The following is a 22,470-nucleotide window of genomic DNA, read 5'->3' as shown; positions in this document are numbered from 1 at the left end:
AAACCATAGAGCATGCCCCTCAATACAATTTTAGTAATAATTCTTGTTCAATGCATCTAGAAAGGTGCACTCAATAATTATGGAAAATTGTAAGTTTGTGTCTTAAAAAGTTTCCAAGCTAATGGGTCACAAAATTCGATAATTTAACATTAGCAGCACAGGACATACAATGTCCCCTTAAAATTATCTAAAGTATTAGGTAAAATTTTTGTATCTGTTTGTTATTTTTGTTGTTTGTTTGATACTGATGTGAACAAATGTACAAAAACAATTAATTCCTGGGAAATTATACTGAGGTGACAAAACTCATGTGATAGCAATATGCGCGTTTACAAATGGCAGCAGTATTGTGTACACAAGGTACAAAATGGCAGTGCATTGGAGGAGCTGTCATTTGTATGCAAGTGATTCATGTCAAAAGGTTCCCGATGTGATTATGGCCTCATGATAGGAATTAACAGTTTTTGAATGCAGAATGGTAGTTAGAGCTAGAGACATAGCACATTCCATGTTGAAAATTGTAATGGAATTCAGTATTCAGATATCCACAGTGATAATGGTGTGCTGAGAATACCAAATTTCAGGCATTACCTCTCACCTTGGCCAACATAGTGGCCAGCGGCCTTCGCTTAATGACTAAGAGCAGTGGTGCTTGCGTAGAGTTGTCAGTGCTAACTAGTAATCAATACTGAGTGAAACAACTGCAGAAATCAGTGTAGGACATACGACAAACATATCCATTTGGAAAGTGCAGCAAAATTTGGCGTTAATGGGCTATGGCGACAGACGACTGACAGGAGTTAATCTGCTAACAGCCTGACATTTCTTGCAGCGCCTCACGTGGACTCGTGACCATATTGGTTGGTCCCTTGTTGACTGGAAAACTGTGGCCTGGTCAGATGAGTCTTGATTTCAATTGGTAAAAGCTGGTGGTAGGGTTCGAGTGTGGCACAGACCTGTGAAGCCATGACCCAAGTTGTCAGCAAGTCACTGTGCAAGCTGGTGGTTGCTCTGTGATGGTGTGGGCTGCATTTATGCGGAATGGTTTGCATCCTCTGGTCTAAGTGACCCATTCATAGACTAGAAATGCTACTTGGAGACCATCTGCAGCCATTCATGGTCTTAATGTTCCCATAACAATGTGCCATGCCACCAGGCCACTGTTGTTCAAGATTTGTTTGAAGAACATTCTGGACAATTCAAGTGATTGATTTGGCCACTCAGATTTGCTGACATGAAACACATCAAACATTCATGGATATAATCAAGAGGTCAGTTTGTGCACAAAATCCTGCACTGGCAACAGTTCCACAATTATGGATGATTGTAGAGGCAATATGGCTCATTATTTCTGCAGGGCACTTCCTACGGCTTGTTGAATCCATGCCGTGTGGAGTTTCTGAACTACTCCAGGCAAAAGGGAGGCCTGTCACAATATTAGAAGGTACCCCAAGACTTCTGTTAACACAGTGTAGTACTGGCAAATAAAGGCTGTTATTAATTTAGCATTTCCATTACACAATAATTATGACCAAAAATTTTCTACCTCACTTGGTAGAAATTGATAAATGATCTAGAATCTGAACAGAAATTTAAGCACATTTTTATACTTAGATCAAAATTATTTTGTGACAGATGTTTCAGTGAGTTGAGTAATAGGGGCCAGGCATCAGCCAGTCACTATGTGTCTCAGGTTCTATGTGCTCGTTGTGTTGTATATTCTACGGGCACAAGCTTGCCCGTGTGGTGTGGCCTGTAGCGTTTGGGAAGGGGCAGGCAGGTCAGGCCACAAGAATGGGAGGGGAGTGGAAGAACCAGCAAATGCACAGTGATTTTTGCGTGATCTGTCAGATTCACAATCTCTGTCAAGCAGTATCATAATGCATTCCCTCCCCTACAGTAACAGTGGCCCCCACCACTGCCCTCCCCACTACCTATAGAGAAGTTAGCAACAGTCAGTAAGTAGATGGTTGTTTCTTTTTTTTGTGCACATGCAACTATCAATCACATGAGTACTTGGCATGATGTATACAAGCCAGCAACTCGGCTCTCCACCAATGCGATCTTATCAGTCACAAAATAATTTAATTGGAATACAAGCATGTAAGCAAATTATAACATAGTATTACGAATGCTCCTTGGAGTGTAGCCATTAAATTGTTACAAACAACCATAGTTTTTCTAGATCTACTGAGGCATACATGAGGCATTTTCTTTCCTTTGTTAACTTTTCAAGAATGAAACTGCTTGGCTAGATAATTCGTGCCATAAAACCAAGCCTAATGCAGGTGGTCTTCAACTCATTGAAATATTTTATTTTTATTTTTCAATAATTTTAAACATTGTTTGTCACATTGTAGTCAATAAAAAGATAAGCAATGTATAGTTTACACTGCAAACTCAGATATTGCAAAAAGTCTGCATTAATATTTCAACTTTACTCTGTAATATGAAGATTAAATTATGAGTACCTCACTGCAACATTACAGTTTGAGACGTACGCCCGTCTATGGGTTCTTATTGGTAGCCATCAGTATGCAATAAAAGTATGTTGCTTCCAATCCTTTTATTTGACACATCTTAAACAGCTTGCACAACAGTTACATTTCTTGCATTTCTCAAGCAGCTTCTCTTTTGCTCTTTCAAAGATGGCAGATCCCAATCCACACTTTCCCATAGCAGGAAAATGTAGTTCAGTTACTAGGAATTGAATCTTTTGACTCTCACATCAGCAAGTAGTGACACTAATCTCTGCAGAGGCACTTGTTAACCTATGTCGATCTTCCTTGTTAATTGCCAATAAAATGATGATGATATAAAGAAATAAGATTGTGCATTATGTAATGTTTTCAGGCTGACATTGCATGTGACTAAAAAGCAAAATCTTACTGGCAGAAAGTAGAAATTTGTTGTTTTTTGTTATACTTTGTAATTGTGGTTTAAAAGGCTTGCTTATATTTTCGAGAGATGTACATGCCTTGCATTGTGAAAAGAGCATCAGACTTTCTCCAGCTGCTGAAGGCATGTTCTCATTTATCACCTTTATTAAAGATTCAAATTCTAATTGAACTGAACTGATCTGAAATATATATAAAAAAAAGAAAAACACTGAGTTCCTAGATAGTTGTTAAAAACGTTAAAGGCATGTGTATAAGGAATGGTGCGCATCCTCAGTCTTTCAGCTTGTGAAAAATGATAAAATAGCAGTTATATAATTACATGATGAAAGAGAGATACTGATGTCAGCCAGACGAGCACATTGAAATAATTCAGTGCAAATTTGTGCCGGACCAGGATTGAAGTTAGATTTCTTGCTTTATGCAAGCAGTCACCTGACCCGCTTCGGCTATCTGGAAATGCTTCCCGTCCAACCCATATTCTCAACTTCACACTACTTCGTAGTGCCCTTTGTCCACAATCCTCATTGCTCATAGCATCTCGCACGATTCCATTAAAAGGTACATCCACACTGAAGATATCATCAAGTTATATATAGTACCATTATATTTTTAGTGTCTGTTCTTTTGGACATGTTATAAAGAACAAATACCACATATAAAATTGCAATTTCACAAAGGTAACAAGCACACAAGGTCTAATTCTATATTTAAATTATTTATGGAGAAAGTTGACACAGAAACATGTTACTAAGAGAAAAGGCAAGGAATTTACTGTAACTGTTTGATATTGTAAACACCTTAATTACAGTCATGGTAAATAAAGTTCTGTGTAAAATGGTGTGCAGATCCCAGCAATAACTCCCATATTTTTCTTTTAGAAACATTTTCCATCCCTCTCACATCAGCAGCTGTGAATGAATATGATACAATTAGCAAGCTGTGTTTTATATAGTACATGGTGTTTCAAAAGGATTCATCCACAAGCATTAATTTTCTACACAGATGAAGACAGAAATATGGGGAAAATTTTAACTTACACGTTGAACTTAAGTTTTTATTTTCAAAATAACCATCCAATGTACGTAGGTACCTCTTTCATATACCTTCATATACATACTTGTTACTTCTTTCATATACCTTCATATACATACTTGTTACTTTCTCAAAATTATATTTAGAATTGAAGTTTTCATTTATTTTTCACAAATTCCAGTGTGCCCTCCACCTGATGCATGAAAAGCATCCAGCCGATAAACAAATTCTTTACTTGGTGTATATGTCTCGATTTACTGCATTCACTGATTCTGCTATGTGGCGTCGCAGTTCACCCAAAGATGTTGGAAGGGGAAGCATGTAGGACGATGAAATACTCTTACAAGATGGTGCCAGTGCAGTGGTGCTCCATCCTGTGGAAAAATGAAATGTTCAGCCTGTTTTTACAATTGCAGAAAAGCCAGATCTACAACATAATCAAGTATCCCTGTAACCATTGTTTCCACAAAAGACAAGACTGTAAATCTTGTGTCAGCTCAGAATAAATGAAGCTTTGGAGAGTCTCTGTCAGTCTCAGCAATCATAGGTGATTGTTGTTTTTCTCATATTGTTACACTGTGATGGTGGTTCACTTTTTGACTTAAATGGAACATAGCCTCGTCATTGAACAAAGAATGTGAAAGTAAACTGTTATCTTCCAGCATACCTAAGATGAATTCAGAAGGCACTTCACACATTGTTGTTTATTGCCATCATAGTCTGAATTACAATTATCACCAAAAAGCACACTAGTCATGCACACATGAGGGATGGCCAACCCTTGGCTTGCACAGCAAGTTGGCATTTGCAGATTATATGCAAATCTGTTAAATGCACTATACTTCTTGAGTGAGAATGTGTGGAGATTTTGGATTTCACGTTACATAAACAGCCATTGTCTTGAAAGTGCTGGTGCTTTCTTTGAAAGCTTTGAGCTGTAGAATGTGCAACGCCATACTCTTGGTGAAAACTGTACTGAATAACAGTAACTTGAACTGCATGTGTTAAAACCGAGAATGCAAATTACCTTTAGTTGCAATCTCTACTAATTGCACATGATGTAATGAATTAGCAAGCAGGTTAGTCGCAGCACCCCCCCCCCCCCCCCCCCCCGCCCCCCAATGGGATTTGCAATTTACTAATGACCTCTTGGCAATCTTTATTTCAATGCATAATTTAAAATTTATCCATTTGAGTGAAAGATGGTCTTGTGAAACTGTATGAATCTTTTTGAAACACTCTGTACACAAAAAATATTAATGAATGTGACACATTCATAGGGTTGGCAAAACAGATGAGATGTGACTTCTCAAATGTTTCTATGGCACAGGTAAAGCAATTATTTTAATTTTCATGGGAGAGAATTATCTTCTCTTGACTCTCAAACATGAGTAGACATTATGGTTTTTTGTAAATTATACATTATTTTAAACAAATTCTACTTGTACTTGTTTCTCAAGGCCAGAAAATTTGAGTATTGGCATATGGAGGATAAACACTTGCTTAATCTTTTGCAATAGAGGCCATATTTTGTTGAAATATAAGTGATGATTAATGCTGTATAGAACATGAACTAAAGATTACATATCATATTGGTTATAAAATTATACGTTCTCCTGGTGAGTTCAGGTAATCATTATTTTTTTACCATTTCCTGCTCCTAATAAAATATAAAGAGAGATGGGACATTTTAAATTGCCAGCAAACTGTTAGTCTTTTTGCATTTCTCCCAGTTCATCACAGTTAGCAACTTTCTCCATTTTTTTTTTCTTTTTTCTTTTTCTTAAGCCTAAGCAATGTCATGTACGGTTTCAGTTATCAGTGTTCAATACATGCTATATTGGATCTATTCCCTGTGATATATTTCATTCTTTTTGTGTACCATTTGTCATGTATTTTGCTGTTCATAAGGTCACATGGCAGAATAGAAATATTTGTATACCTGGTGGTCTCTCAAGGCATTATAAACATTCAGTTGTGCATACAAAAGGTGCACTGATGTAATGAAGTGTTACAGACTCAGGAACCTATCCAACACAGTATATATTAAATGACGATAACGAAAAATAGTAAATGAAATAAGGTTTAAAAGTATGGAAAATTATAAAAACTTCCAAAATACATGGCTTTCACAAACTATTCCAATATTTGAGAGGTGATAATATGGACCAAAAAAACAAAGAAATATCCAGTAAACATAAGCTCTGAAATGACTACCTTAGGAGATGTGAGCACTTGTTCATGTACTGTGAAACATTTCTTTTACTGAATGCTCTTTGCCGTAACAAACAGTGCAAAGAATGCAGTAAACAAATGAGAGCACATTGCTCTGTTACTGTGAAACAGCAGAGCTTCTTATGTAATCTGCTTACTATTACGTACAGTCTGCACTTATGACCCGTCATGAAAGGAGATGTGCAGTATGGTGTCCATTCGTAGTTAGGCATACTTCTGTCCAACATGTTATTGCATACTCCCTGAAAGACTCCAGGTCGGTCATGGATACACTGGCAGGCATTGCTGATGTGTACCTGTAGCATTTGTACTAAATCATTAATGGGGCTTTCATACACCAAAGATTTAAAGTGTCCCCACAATCAAAGATCCAAGGGGTTAAGATTGTATGAACAAGCTGGTCATTGTATTAGACCTCCCTAATAAGTCCATTTCCCATTAAATGTCTTTGTGAGGTGTTCTTGGACATTCTGGATAAAATGGGCTGGTAGCTCCATAATGCATGAATCACATCTCCAGCAATTATTGGAACTGTACTCTCTCTGCATGCTGTACCTGTAGTATGTTGCAGTCACAAACACAATTCATTGAATTTCTCTCACACACAAAACATATGCATATGATTAAACCAAGTACATGGAGGACTGACTTGGCACTTTTTTAATACAACCATCCAGGACAAAGTCCATGGAAGCCCAAAAACATAGCCAACTGTCGTAATATAACAAGCTAGTGTATGAATGTTTCCATAGGGGTTTTCCCAGTAGAAGTGACTGCTCCAGTCTGGGGAGTGCCATTAAAAGCAGCCAGCAATTGGGGGTCCCATCATGTGACATGGTGTGTGTTTTACGGGAATAGTGTCTGCTAACAGCACCACTTGCTGTGAACTGTCATTGATCGCAGCACAGCGGTGGGTGAGGGCCTTGAGTAATGGTAAATCTCTGACAGCTGTGACTATTCCTTATCGCTGTCAGATTCAGTTATAGCAGTATCCTTGGACAGTAAGGCTGGTACTACACTATCAAATTTCTTTGTCAAAAATCTTTGTCCAAGCTATTTGATGGTGTAACAGGGAACTTTGTGAAATATCGTCCAATATTTGATCAAATCTAGGACCTCGCTGTATATTTGATCAAAGAAGTTGCTTGTCTTCTGTTCACTGCAATCTGACATGTTACCACATGGAGCGCTAGCATCGCTGCAGCGTTCTGTCAACTGTAGTGTTTTTATAAATGTTGATGGTAAATACAATTGGTGTGTGCCGACAACTACAAAATTAATAAAGATGTATGAAGCTGATGAGGCGCTTTACAATGTGAGGCACCATGAATACAAAAATAGATTAAGAAGATTGGAGACCTAACCCAACCCAACCCAACCCTCTCCTGTAGCAAGGAATTGGAGTGTTACAGTGAGCCTGTCTTCTGCATATGTAGCAGTTCTTAAGTGAATATTGTGTTTTGTGATATGAGGATACACTTCACTGAGCACATACAGAAATGTATGCTCATCCATTCTTAAGTAATTAATGTATGACTTGACGTCCTCCACTATAAGCTCACATAACAAGTTTTGTTGAGTGCTTTTATTGTGTTGTCGTAAAACCCACGGCTTCACCCAGGTATGTTTCCTTTTTTCCCCCGCTTCTCTTCCGCATGTGCACACAGTGCAATTGTGGTACATGCAACTGCTGCGGTTAATAACAAGTTGTTGTTATCAGCCATCTTGAACTTTGACAAAAAATATGATGACCCCTTCTAGCACTACCTCAAAGATCTTTTTTTCAAATATATTTGACGGAATATTTGATCACATCTTTGATCAAATCTTTGACAAAGAAATTTGATAGTGTAATACCAGCCTAACAGAAGAATGTGTCGTCATTTGTTTTCTCAATTCTGTGGGTAGTTTGTAAAGCAAAGAGCTGACAGTAGAAGAAATGTGTTTTATAATAGTGATGATGAACAAGTGCTCATAGCTCATAATGTATGGTACAGATTTTAGAGTCCATATTTGCTGAACATTTTTGTCTCGTTTTGGTTCATACTATATTCATTCCTCTAAATGAGGCCACTGATTGTGAAACACAATTAAAAATAAATGAAACTAAAATTTAAGTATTTTATTCATTTTAAAAACTGATCTCATGGATAAAGAAAATAACAGTTGAGCATAGCAGCTGATGGAAATAATGTAATTTCTAGTTCTTGAAATAAGATGGACATTCAAGTTACAAAAGTAACACAGAAAACAGAACTCATTTACTGATAGCAAACTGAGATTTTTTAATTTTATTTCACTTTAATAATAATTCTTGTACTTTGAGCTGGTTTAAATGACAGTACAAAATATTTTTTTTTTTTTAATTTTGCTTTTACAGGAAATAAATATGGGTCAGAGATGTTCTGATACGAGAGGAATCACATTTGAAGATGTCAGAGTACCGAAGGAGAATGTCCTTATTGCTGAGGGTGCTGGATTTAAAATTGCTATGGGAGCATTTGACAAGACACGCCCACCAGTAAGTTTCTCTGTGTCATTTCTGTTTTCTCTCTCTGTCCCCTCCCCCTTTCCCTGCCCCTCCCGCCCTCTCCCTCCTTCACTCATTCTCTCATCCTACACACACACACACACACACACACACACACACACACACACACACACACACACACCATTCAGAAATACTTCCATGGAGTAACAATTTTAATGGCTGAATATCTTATCCCTTTCTGTGCCACACTAAGGCTGAATGACAGATAGTATAACTCATTGCTCCTTCTGGCATTATATTTCTAAATGTTACTGTTTTTCTTGAATGGTGATTGTTGACAACACAAATAAGGGAGTAAATATATTGAGACTGTTGTCAGTATCACCAACTATTTAGAGCTAGCTAACATATATTATCCTTATTACACACTTTTATGCAACAAAAACTTGCTTGTGTGTTTTAATATGTAAGTGCCATAAGTAGTAGTTTCTGAAATTAGCATAATAAATGTCCAATATTCTGAGTAATGTAATACTACCTGGTAAAATGTAATCTACATGAATCTCTGCTCTGCCAATCACCTACTACTGTACCATATTGTGAGTTAATTTTTTCCTTTAATATTCCCTTTTGGATCTGGGCTGTTTGTGACAAGGTACTGGGTCATTTTATCGTCAGTGCCTTCCGAAACACTTTCCATCATAAAAGACATTTCTTATATTTTCTGGAGTACGTATTTGGAAGATAGTAAACACTATTTTGGATGACTTTGCCTCTTCAGATACTTCAGCACTTCCTTTATGCTCTCACTGACATCAAACAAACCTGTGGCCATTTGCTCTGCTGCTCACAGTGCTCATTAGGTGTCCCTCATTACTGTAGATGATATGCACCATACGTCAATTTCCATTAAATTCCTATTGTTAGATGGCAGGTCACTAATGGTGATCAAACTCCTTTGACATCTGGAAACAGCAAGTATAGTTGTTTCCTACTTAAATACAGTCTTTATATATAGAGGTTCCACTAGATGCTACACATTTCTTATGGAACCAGCTATAAATTAGCTTCAGTTCTACAAAGACATTCCCAAAAACTTCTTTCTGAAAAAAGCCAGCGTTTTGAAATTTGTGTCTAAACATAGTGGCCTGAAATGTACGACGGATATTATTAACTGAGGGAACATACACTGGTTGGAAAAACACAGTTTGAGTGCTGTGAGTGCTGTGTTCTCTGAATTAAAATATGTGTTTCATTCCAGGAATATTATGTAATGGAACTAGTGCAGACAAAAAATATTTTATTAACACAGTTGTTTGATAAAGACAGATCCCTAATCCAGAGTCAGTCTTCCCCCCCCCCCCCCCCCCCCCCCCCCCCCCCGCCACTGCCCCTATCCCAGGCAAACCCCAACATAAATACACATTTTTTGCCGTCCACTTATCTTCTCAAATCTTTCTCAGTCTCTGCAAACTAACTTGAATTTTGTTAATATTTTATGTTGTATGAACTTTGAATGTAATCTTAGGTCATTCCTCTTTTTCTTCCTTCAGATTGTATGGAAGATGAAAGCTGTGAAAATATGCTCTCTCATTAAAGACAACATACTACTCAGAATACACTCTTTCTTCTCCAAATTTGATATATGGAGACACTTAGTCTATTGGAAATGTAGTCCTGTAATGTTGTTAAGTGGTGCAGAGTATGCATGCAGTGAGAGGATGCCAAGAACACAATCATAGTGGAGGGATTTTATTGAAAAATTCCATTTTGACTGTCTAAGAATGCAGAAATACATATGGTTGAAGATATTAATTTGTGACTAAGTGGCCAACTAGAACCACCTCACCTTGACTATTTCCTGTGGCTAATAAAAGGCACTTATTATTGTGTTCTAGGTTGCAGCAGGTGCAGTTGGATTGGCACAGAGAGCACTAGATGAAGCTACAAAATATGCAATGGAAAGGAAAACATTTGGTGTACCCATAGCACAACACCAGGTAAGAAGAGAACTCAGAAAAGATATTGAGCATTGTTCTGTTTAGATATCCATGCACTGTTATTCATATAAACATTGTATATCTCTCTCATTGCCCAAGATTTGAATTTCTGACAATTATTAAAAAGATTCAAAAAAGTTCTCATGTACAGCAAAGTTCAGAATGATTCTCAAAGTATCTGTATGTCTGATATTTCTCTAAACTTTAGTGGTTTCATTCTTTAGTGGTAATTCAGTATTTGTAGTGTCAGTTCTTTTTGTTGTAGGCTGTAGCATTCATGTTGGCTGATATGGCCATTGGAGTAGAAACTGCTCGTCTGGCATGGATGCGTTCTGCTTGGGAAGCTGATCAAGGGCGTCGAAATTCTTACCATGCTTCCATTGCCAAAGCTTATGCTGCTGATGTTGCAAACAAGTGTGCCACTGATGCTGTTCAGGTACGTTTTAGACTTGGGCTTTTTGGGGAATCAATGTTTCGAGATATTCAGTTACTGGGGTTGGAAACCAACTTGGTTATGAGGATGAGAGTTGTTGTTCGCTTAATTATTAGGGACAAGAAATTTTGCATGAATGATAAAGAATAATACTGCAAAATCTGAAATTTTTAGAGATGTAACATGAAAGTAGCTGTTTTTGTGAAATGCTGTGAACACTGCCCTTTTCCCTGTTGCCGTGTAAAAATGTTGTAATAACATGAAATTAGCTGTTTTTATGAAACACTGTGGACTTGGGCATTTTCCCTGTTCCCATGTAAAAATGGTGTAATTCCGAGAGTGACTGTTTGCTAATATGTGTATCTGATAAATTATTGAATGCTAAAATTGAATTTTGACTCCATTTTTTCCATCACTGAGCATAATGTTAAAATGGATGTTTATTTCCTGCATTATGAACTATGGCTTTTTGTGGTCCACAGGATATTGTCATTGGACCCAACAACTCTAGATGTGAAGTTAGACGAAAATATTCTACTTCCAGCGACCTCCATTTCAGTAACAGTTTTAGTCACATTTCCCAGTTTGCATAAACTATCATAAAAAATTACATGTTTTTGAGAGACTTAATGTGGTGCATGAGTTAAACTACATGTTTTCATAGTACAAAAGTGAAAATGTGAAAAGCATCAAATACGGAAGTCACTCCAATTCTCTCAACATTGTGTCTGGTCACCTTTCAGCCTAACCTAGGCCCCAGTCTATGCAACAGATCATGATGTAATCACTAACATTATTCATAAAACAGTAAAAATAATATTGTAATTGAAATAAAAGTTCTCAGAGATCTGTTTAAAAAAGAAAAAATAGCAGGAAGCCATTTGCATGGTGTCACATGTCCTGTTCTTTGATTGACTCTTTAACTGAGTAGATTTAATGGGTATAATTTGTTTCTTTTTTAATAATGTAAATAAATGTGATCTGTGGTGTGAATAAGCATAATGTAATTTATTGGCATATTGTTGTTTTCAACAAACTGCTGAAAAAATTAGAAAAATGAAAGGAAGTTACGGTACTTCAAAAATAAACCATTGCATTAATACAAAAATTGCCAAAAAATAGCATCGAATTGCCAAATAACATCAAAATCAACAAAAAGTGCAAACTTTTTTCTTCGCTGTGTCTAGTAATTACATGTAGCTATATTGAAGATTCCATGCTCCCATTTACTTGATGATTTACAAAATTATTGTAGATTGTAACTGAGATAGCTGCATTGATAGTTTCGTTGTGTACATGGGTCCATTTTCCACCCTGCGGCATCATGTTTTATGTAATGTTTCTTATTTGTTTAATTTCCTAAAAGACAAATTTTAAAGGTTGTGGATTACTGATTTCAGCAAAAATCAATCAACTACAGGTAAAGGTTGAAAATAATGATGATTTATTTGATAGCAAAACCCCATTTAATTACATGCCATCCATTTGGACAAGGAAGGATATTAGAGGGAAATATTCATAATTTGTTGTGATAAACATATGATTCACTGTAAAAACTCCAAATATTGTTAACAAAATTATGATATAGCTTAAAAAAGAAAAAAAGACTGTCTGTGTCATGAATAACATCATCCAAAATCTGACGTGTGTTACATGGGAGCAAAGCCTCTGGATTTGCTATTGATCCATGGCACAGCAGCACTTCTCAATAGTGGAATATCAGGGATCAGTAAGCTAGTAAGCTGGACTATTCGTGACAGATATCAGCTCTCCTCTTATAAAAAGGCTTGTTGTTTGATGGACTAGTGGTTAACACAAGTGTGCTACAGTTAATGACAAATAAGGCTTGGTGTGCCGTAATTTGGCCTGTAGCGGCTCACCCATTATACTTCACTGCAATTCAGTGTCAGCTCTGCCCAGAAAATGTACCATACAGCCATGAGTAAAAATCGAACTAGACTGAGTGTTGGTGTGTTCATCACAGTTCTCTCTTCCATGCACACTTAGGTACCAGTAACTAAATTGTCAGTTTACACTCAACAGACTGCTACCTGACTTGTGATTCGTCATGGATCTCTTCCTTTTTTTAGCATGGTATGTTGGATGTGAAATCAATGTCACTATGCTTGTGTAGTGTAGTTATGAATGTTAAAGGAAACGAATTGAGGTTAAAACCAGGCATCTTCATGGTGTTGCTCTAGAATAGTAGCAAGATGTATGTAGAGCTTACTGTTATCCTCATAAAGTTGTGTCATGAGTGTCAGTAGTATTCCTTCCATGAGAGAATTGTCATGGTTTGGAGTTTAACCTGTAATGTCAGTGTAGTCAGTCAAACATTAATTGCCTGTGACTCTCTTTTGTTTTTGGTCAAATACTGGCAATGAAACTGCACCCCTCCCACCAAGATTCAAATTTGCTCTCTCTCTCTCTCTCTCTCGGTGGAACCTTCCACCACCAGTTACGTATTTACCTATGCTTGTGGTACCATTGATCAAAGTACTTCGCCCTCCAATAATACAAGCCACCTGTAGATATCAGCAAATCTTTCAAAATTGACAAAAGGACAGAAACTAGATTTGCATCTGTACTAGGGATGGCAAATCATCACTGTTGATTTCAATGTCATGACTGACATCTTAACATCTGACAGCTAATAAGTCTCAAAACATCAGTGTTAAACAATAAATTTGTAGAATGGTGTAAAAAGTTATATACAAATACATCTAACGTATTTATTAATAATCAATAAATACAGTAATAATTAACACAAATCCCACATTTTTTGTCTGCAGACTATAAAAATAACATTTCTGAGAAAAAATTCCCCCTCAGTCCATTGTGTTGTTTACAGAGTACATCCTACTCTTAAGAACAATCTTTCAGAAGCTGATGTGGCTATACATCTCAGATATTTAAGTTCTTTTTTTGTGGCAGGGGATAGGTAATACAGATGATGTGATTGGATCCAGTGTAAAATCCAGAAGATGGTTTTTCAGGTCACAATGAAACAATCTGAACTGCAATGATAGGTCTGTTCCTGTTCTAGTTTGCAAATTATTCATTCCATAAATCAAATTTGGTTTCTCTGTTTTCCTCTGAGGTTTCAGTATGTTGCCCATCTTCACTGACAGTCATTTCAACAGCTGCAAGCAAATCCCTGATGGTTATTTATGCTTTCAGATATGCTAAATCATCTTGAAAGAATTGAACTGCACTGACATGACTACTGGATTAATGTTTTCAGTTGATAGCTATAACTTTGTAATTTCTGTTCTGACGTTGCTCTTGAAGTTCTCTCCAATAGTCTGTAATGGTTGCATGCTAGATACTATGATATTCAACATAACTGCTGTAGTTATTGGTCTTACTTTACTGCTTGCAATGTACTTTTCTTATACAAGTTTCACAAGTAGCCACTTCTGTAGGCCACAGAACATCACAACCATTCGACATATACAGTACCTGTGGCTATTAGCATGGGTGGTGCACTAACATTAGTATTCACTGGACACAGTTCTAAAACTTTTTCAATCATATAGAACATCAAGTTCTATTTAGTGGATACTTCTTGAATCAATTCAAGATGTGATTCTTTTCTTAGCACTTGACTTGCTACTGTACCTTCTTTAAACAACATTACAGTGCTTTCTAGCAGTAATCAACTCAGGCAGTTTGTCAGTCTTTGCAGTAAAAGACTTCAGTTTCTTCAGAGTCACTTCCTCTGGAAAACACTGTCAGAATTCAATATACAGGGTGCTCCGGGAGAAATAGTAAATATTTGGGGGGGGGGGGGGGGGTAGTAGTATAGAATAATACGAATGAAGCATTCTGTATAACATGCATCCAGTTTTTAATGGTTACCCAGATACAGGTGTTAGGATGTAACCCAAATACATACTCGCATACACTATTAAACAAACGCAAGTGATTAAGTTCAGAGCTCCTTTTCATGAATTCCACTTCAGAGTTGAATGCACATTTGAATTCTCTTGGAAATACCACTTGTACGAGGGTGAGTCAAATGAAAACCTTCACTATTTTTTAAAATAGTATTTATTGTGCAGAAGTGGTACAAAGCGGTATCACTTTTCAACATAATCTCCTCCAGTGCTTACAAAGTGCATAAATTCTTTTAGAAAAAAATTCTATCGGTAGTCCGCGCAACCACTCATGCACTGCATGGCATACCTCTTCATCAGGAAGGAATTTCTTTCCTCCCATTGCGTCTTTGAGTGGTCCAAACATATGGAAATCACTTGGGGCAAGGTCTGGTGAGTATGGTAGATGAGGAAGACACTCAAAATGCAGGTCTGTGATTGTTGCGACTGTTGTCGGGCAGTGTGGGACCTTGCATTATCATGTTGCAAAATGACACGTGCTGACAGCAATCCACATCGCTTTGATTTGATTGCAGGCCGCAGATGATTTTTTAGGAGATCTGTGTAGATGCATTGGTGACAGTGGTCCCTCTAGGCATGGAATGCTCCAAAATGATGCATTTTTCGTCCCAAAAGCGTGTCAGCATAACCTTCCCTGCTGATGGTTCTGTTCGAAACTTCTTTGGATGAGGAAAGGCGCCATTCCTTGCTCGCTATCTTTGTTTCCGGTTGGTGGAAGTGAACCCAGGTTTCATCCTCAGTAACGATTCTTGCAAGGAAGCCATCATCTTTTCATTCAAAGTGCCGAAGAAGTTCTTCACAAGCATCAACATGTCGTTCCCTCATTTCATGAGTCAGGTGTCATGGCACCCATCTTGCAGACACTTTGTGAAACTGGAGCACATCGTGCACAATGTGATGTGCTGACCCATGACTAATCTGTAAACATGCTGCAATGTCATTCAGTGTCACTCGGCGGTTTTCCTTCACTATGGCTTCAACTGCTGCAATGTTCTGTGGAGTCATAACTCGTTGTGCCTGATCTGGACGAGGAGCATCTTCCACTGAAGTCACACCATTTGTGAACTTCATACTCCATTCGTAGACTTGCTGCTGTGACAAACGTGCATCACCATACTGAACCTTCATTCTTCGATGAATTTCAATAGATTTCACACCTTCACTATGCAAAAAGCGAATAACAGAACACTGTTCTTCGCCGGTGCAAGTCACACGTGGGGCAGCCATCTTTATACTGATACTGCGAACAGTATGTGTGCATCTATACTATGCTGCCACCTACAGGCCATTCTGCACGCTGTTTGTAGCACGCTTACAGACTTCCAGGATAACAGCGCGAAATTTCGATTTGTTACTACAAATTTAAGGTTTTCATTTGACTCGCCCTCCTAGTTTGTCTGAGGTTATCTTGGCAACGTCTTATGGGCGTAGCATTATTCATATCAATGCTCCTCTTGTGTTTACTTTTTCTTTGTAAACTTCATCTTTCAACTGTCACCACTGGTAAAAATGCATGAGGGGTAGAATCTGGGGGGGACCTTGATAGTCAAGAAATGTGATTGTTTCTGCTAAGCCATCTTTCAAGGAATGCTAGGTTTAGATGATGTCACCTGATTTCCATCCTTTAGCTAAAGGAACCTTTTCCAATAATGCTGGAAACTCATTTTTCAAGAAAGTCGAGGTAACATAGTGCTGCAATAACTTCAACTGATTGTAATAATGTATGACACATTCAGAGAATTGTTAGTCGTACCACTGATGTATATTACAAGTGTTGATTCCACCATAAATGTTAAGGATAGAGCCTGTGAATACAAAGTGTCAGCCTTATTCTTGTTCATGGAACCATGATACAAGTGGAAATTCTGCATGTTCTTGTTGAAGGATTATGTTCTACCAGCTGAATAATGTCTTTTAAGATGATCTTGATGGCTCAGTTGGTAAAGTGCCCAACTGTAAATCCAAAGATCTCTGATACAATCACCATTCAATCCTAGGCTTTATATTTGTCACTTAATACTTCTTTCACATCTGGCAGTGTTTGTTGATGTGGAAAGTGCAAGAGTAACACCCAAGTTCAGAATTGCATTAAACTGTAGGTCCCTATGTCACTGGCTGGGTTAAGTCAGTTCGAAGGTCGTAGGAAGGCAACGGCATACCAGCTGGACCATGTTTAGTCAAGCACTGTGGTGCTCAAAACAATCTTCGGACCAATAACAGCTTTACTTTCACTTCGTCCACACACTGTTGATTTGCACGTTCAGATGAAATATGACTGATGGGCACTGCCACAGTCTCGTGCAGTTGAATGAAAACACAAGTACTCTAAAGTTAGGAATCTACTGTATTCTCTACAAGCAGCACTTCCATTTCAAAACCCACACATAAATACCATATCAATATACTCAGTACATGTAAATATACAGTAGAATAAGCCCACAAATCACAATCACTGTTGAAAATGCAGTTACATAAACTCATGTACAACTTCACAACTTTAACCTCAAAACAAGAAAGAGAATTAATAAATAAACCCGTTAGCAGCTGGAGGGACAATTCTTCTCTATAACCTACAAAAACTGGTCACATGAGTGTTTTATCTGACTCAATCTATCTACCACCACCTAAAATATGTACTATTTCTCCTAAAACATCCTATATTTTAGTCTTCAGTATCACCCTTTGTTTTAGTCCATGTGGATGTTGAGTGACAGTTCTATTGCCTTGGCTGTTTTCTTACTTTGTGTATAACCAAAGGTTCTTACAAAGAGTCACAGCTTGACAACTTCAGTTTTGTTGCTAACAGCATATCAACATTCTCTTTATTTCAAAGAGGTGTGAAACTAGGTACATTTCTGACATAACAAAGTATTGACTGAGTTGAATATGCAGGTTTATTAATACATCAGTATTCTGGTGACTGAGTATTCAGCATTTTATATCATGTTAGGGCAGTGGTCATTCAAATTTATGGGAATGAACATCCATGAATGATTAGGACTGTGTATTAAATCTGGATTTGCACATAGGCCTGAATTTTTTGCAAGCCATTCTCATATTTGTTCCATAAAATTTTGGAGGAATGATCAATTGCATTCTAGGTATATTACTTTTAGCCACAACAAATATTCAGAGAACCAGCACAACCCTTACTCTACTGGATTGCATAGTGTTTTCTCTGTCACATGGACCATTCATTTAATTTAAAATCATTGTCTGAAGTCAACTAGATGCTAGTGACAGCAAGCTCACAAAGAGAGACAAATCTTGAGGAAAAAGGATGCTGCAAACTAAGGTACTGGTGGATTCAAAATCTCTAATTTGCCTCATGGATGGAAGGTTTTTATTTTGAGGTGATTCAGAAAGCCAACTGCAGTCTCACGATTAAGAGGGAAAAAGAAAAATTTTTAAAGTTCGCTGGGTTTTGTACATTGACATGGGAAGACTTTGTGTTAATAATTTCTATTTTATCTGGAGGTGCAATTGTTCTTGATGAACCAAAAATTAGATAGCATAATTTGAAGAGTACATTTTGCCTGTCTTAGTAGTCATCTCAGCTTGGGTAGATAGGCAACACAGCACATAAATTACAGGAAGGCTGTGTGTAACAATCTTGTCCATTTCAAAAACCAAAATACTAACAGTATCATACAGCAGCATGTTTTGTCGGTCAGGTTGTTCAATGAAAATTAAATCTGTAGTTTGTATCCTTACACTAAAAGAAGATCAGCATAATCTGTATCAAACCTGCCAAGATAGCAAAAGAGGGGTTAAGGGACACAATTTTTCTAAAGAAATATTCTAAAATAATGGTGGCTCCTTTGTCTGACTTTAAACAGTCTTTTTTTTATTTTTTTTGCAGATATTTGGTGGTAATGGCTTCAACAGTGAATATCCTGTTGAAAAATTAATGCGTGATGCAAAGATATATCAAATTTATGAAGGTACAGCACAAATTCAGCGCCTGATTGTTTCCAGAAATATTTTTGAGAAGGCAAAAACATCTGCCTGAGACTGTATGTGAATCTGAGAAGTATTAAAAGTGAAATCACATGTAAAAAAATGTGAAACATTGTCTTTCAGAGAGCTTAAAATTACAGTCATAAGTGTAACTAGATGCTAATGAAAAATGTGATACATTGTTTCTTGCCTCTGTTCTGTGATCACTTGCAATCAGTATGGTGCCTACACCTTCAAACTTCACTTAACTTTAACAACAATTTTGGTGGTTGCAGTAACCCGAATCTCTTTCTCAGCATTGTTGCATGTATTTGAAACACACTTGTCATTAAAGAAAATTTATATTTTTATACTTCTGTGTTGTATATGAGATTCTAATACATTACCCTTCTTAAATTAGTCAAAATTAAAATGCTGACCAAATAGATAAAACACTTGCAGTATGCAAAGGGAACAGCAAATAGGTTTAGAAGATTATACAGTTTCTAAAGAAGCAATACCATTTAACTCTGTGTCTTTGCTGAACAAATGCAAAACTACATGCAGTCTCAGTACATTGTTTTGCTTGTTACCTATATCTCCGTGCTGGAGTCAAGGTTTCAGTTGATGGAAATGGACAGCATTTCAAAAGTCGATCTTTTTCATCAAGAAATAAATTATTGTGGACTTGAAAGTAGCTTATGGAACTGGAAATTATTATTGACAGTGAGTGTCAGCTGACTGCCACTGCACTAATTGTCGACACTTGTAGGTTTTCCTGCATTTCACTACAGTCTTCTGCTGTTGCAACATCCCAAAAGATAACAGCATTATCCGTAAACAGTCTTGTGGAGCTCCTGGTGTTCTAGTTATGTTGTATTTCTCCTCTCCACCGCCCCCCCTCCCCCCCCCCCCCCCCCCTTACAAAGAATTTACACCTTTTTCATCTTATGTGACTTAATATAGTATCCTTTCAGCCTCATTATCCCAGTAAAGAATTGAGTGTTCACCAACAGCAAGTTTGAAAAGTCAAATATGGCAACTGACTTACATCTGGAAAAGTTGGTTACATGGTATTGTTTCTGTAATGATTGTTATATCAATATGAAATATATAACATTAAAGTAATACAGCTTCATAATGTTGAATGTTCAAACTTCTACCATAAGTCACTTCAGATAATCAAACACAAACATTAATTTTAAGGCAAGCAACTGAACTGCAATGGAAATGTAAGAACTGACGGAAATCTGGCAGTTTGTTGGAAGAGGTAAGTGCCTTGAAAATGGTTAATGAATTAAACTCTTTGATGTACTCTTCCATCTGTTCTTCTCCGGTTCAACCAACCACCTCTATCTTTGCTCTGTGTCGCCAGTGCTTTCAAAAACTGCACTGTAGTGCATTTTTATTGTCTTACAGTTTCTACCTGTTCCTCTCTCTCTCTCTCTCTCTCTCTCTCTCTCTCTCTCTCTCTCTCTCTGCACCTCCCACCAATAAACTAGTTCTAAACAGTTAAGTTCATTATTGTTTTTCCAATTGGAAAAGTTTCTTTAGAGTTAGTTCCTTTCATGTTTTACTTCATACCTAACTGTTAGTCCTAACAATTTGAAACTTTCTTTTGCATCATATTCAAAATTCTACAGGGATCACATCACTGCATTGACTGAGCTGTAGGACTTTGTAATTGGCTATTACACAGAGGATTGCTTTCATCACTAAACTGAATTAATCTTGAACATGGAATTTCATGGTTTTTCCCTCCTCCACCCAGTATATTAAGAAGCAACTCTTACTTTCATTATTACTGAGGATAAATAAAAGTTTATCCATTGCAACAATTGAAAATTTGTGCAAGATTGGAGTACAAACATGGATCACTTTTTATGAATAGTGATGTGTAGGATCTGGATCTGATTCCCAGTACCTCCACTTTTTCTGAGCTACGGAGATCTGGAAGGGGTCCACTCAGCCTTGTCTGGCCAAATAAGGAGCTGCTTTAATAAAGAAGCAGCAGCATCATCAGAATTAATCTACCAGCAAACAATGGCTGGAGAGATTGGCAATATCATTCTTTGTACTGTCTTGCAGGAAACAATCAGTCACTCGGAACAAGTCTAAGGACTAATTTGTGAGTAGTATTTACCTTTACTTTTACCTTTCATTGTTGTTATAAAGGTTCGAACTCAAACTTTCAGTATCACAAATGTTTCCCTGAACATTACAATCAGAGGTTCTCCATGGGTATACTCAGAGTAGCACCAGTGAAGGAAAATATTTTGGTGGTGAGAAACCACATACCATCTCACACAAATTTTAAACTGTTGTGATAGATGAATAATATTTCAGTGTTTCCACGCATAGTCACATAAATAAAAGTATTTTGGGCTCACTGAAATTCATTAATTATCATCCCTCTGAGCTGAGAAAAATGAAAGTCTTGATTTGGCAATATATTACGGAAAATAGATATTATGTCCACTGGAACGTTACTTAATTTAAATGGAGAAAAAACAATCAGCATGATTTGTGAACTAAATCACACAATGGGTTGAGTGATACAATAATGACATATGTTGATATAAGAGCAGAATCTACTAGTGATGTAATCTAACAGTCTGTCTAGGTCATGGAAAGTTCTGACAGAATGTAAATAATTTAAGACATCCTGCCTTAGAATGTTGCTCAAGTAAGTGGGACCCATACCAAATAGGACTGATGAGAGTACTGAATGTGTACAAAGAAGGGCTACACAGAACTTCCTGGCAGATTAAAACTGCGTGCAGGATCAAGACTCAAACTAAGGTCCCGAGTTTGAGTCTCAGCCTGGTACAGTTTTAATCTGCTAGTAAGTTTCATATCAGTGTGCACTCCACTGCAGAGTGAAAATTTCATTCTGGAAACATCCCCCAGGCTGTGGCTGATTCTACAATATCTTTTCTTCCAGGAGTGCTAGTTCGCAGGGGTTATTCTGTGAAGTTTGGAAAGTAGGAGACGAAGTACTGGTAGAATTGAAGCTGTAGGATTAGTCATGAGTTGTGCTTGGGTAGCTGTCAGCAGAGCACTTGTCTACTAAAGGCATAGGTCCTGAGTTCAAGTTTCGGTCCAGCACACAGTTGTAATCTGCCAGGAAGTATCATATCAGCACACATTCCGCTGCAGAGTGAAAATTTCATTCAAGGGCTAAACAAATGGCTGCAGGTTTGCTTGACGCAAGGAAAAGTATAACAGAAATTCTGAAAACCTTGAATTCATTGTTACTTTAAAATACACTCCTGGAAATTGAAATAAGAACACCGTGAATTCATTGTCCCAGGAAGGGGAAACTTTATTGACACATTCCTGGGGTCAGATACATCACATGATCACACTGACAGAACCACAGGCACATAGACACAGGCAACAGAGCATGCACAATGTCGGCACTAGTACAGTGTATATCCACCTTTCGCAGCAATGCAGGCTGCTATTCTCCCATGGAGACGATCGTAGAGATGCTGGATGTAGTCCTGTGGAACGGCTTGCCATGCCATTTCCACCTGGC

The 22,470-nt window shown here is 37.4% G+C and overlaps 1 protein-coding gene and 1 long non-coding RNA gene across 4 annotated transcripts in view; one reads left to right on the top strand and one right to left on the bottom strand.

Annotated features, from left to right (window-relative positions):
* LOC126187414 (probable medium-chain specific acyl-CoA dehydrogenase, mitochondrial) overlaps positions 1-19,302 on the top strand; it is an 88,254-nt gene extending 68,952 nt beyond the window's left edge. Inside the window, exons 8-11 of the mRNA XM_049928486.1 lie at positions 8,548-8,688; positions 10,557-10,658; positions 10,924-11,094; positions 18,853-19,302. Coding sequence (XP_049784443.1) covers positions 8,548-8,688; positions 10,557-10,658; positions 10,924-11,094; positions 18,853-19,002 — 564 coding nt within the window. The 3' untranslated portion in view covers positions 19,003-19,302. The remainder of the gene's footprint in view (positions 1-8,547; positions 8,689-10,556; positions 10,659-10,923; positions 11,095-18,852) is intronic.
* The window catches only part of LOC126187422 (uncharacterized), a 38,283-nt gene continuing 18,226 nt past the window's right edge, over positions 2,414-22,470 (bottom strand). For 2 of the 3 annotated variants that reach the window (XR_007537725.1, XR_007537726.1), the window contains exon 3: positions 3,916-4,306. This is a non-coding gene — a long non-coding RNA (uncharacterized LOC126187422). Of the gene's footprint in view, positions 3,809-3,915; positions 4,307-22,470 lie in introns of those variants that run through there. The other variant, XR_007537727.1, reaches the window with a different exon arrangement.

The sequence above is a fragment of the Schistocerca cancellata genome, chromosome 1, assembly GCF_023864275.1.
Source record: "Schistocerca cancellata isolate TAMUIC-IGC-003103 chromosome 1, iqSchCanc2.1, whole genome shotgun sequence".
NCBI lineage: Eukaryota > Metazoa > Arthropoda > Insecta > Orthoptera > Acrididae > Schistocerca > Schistocerca cancellata.
This window is presented reverse-complemented; position numbering and strand designations above follow the sequence as displayed.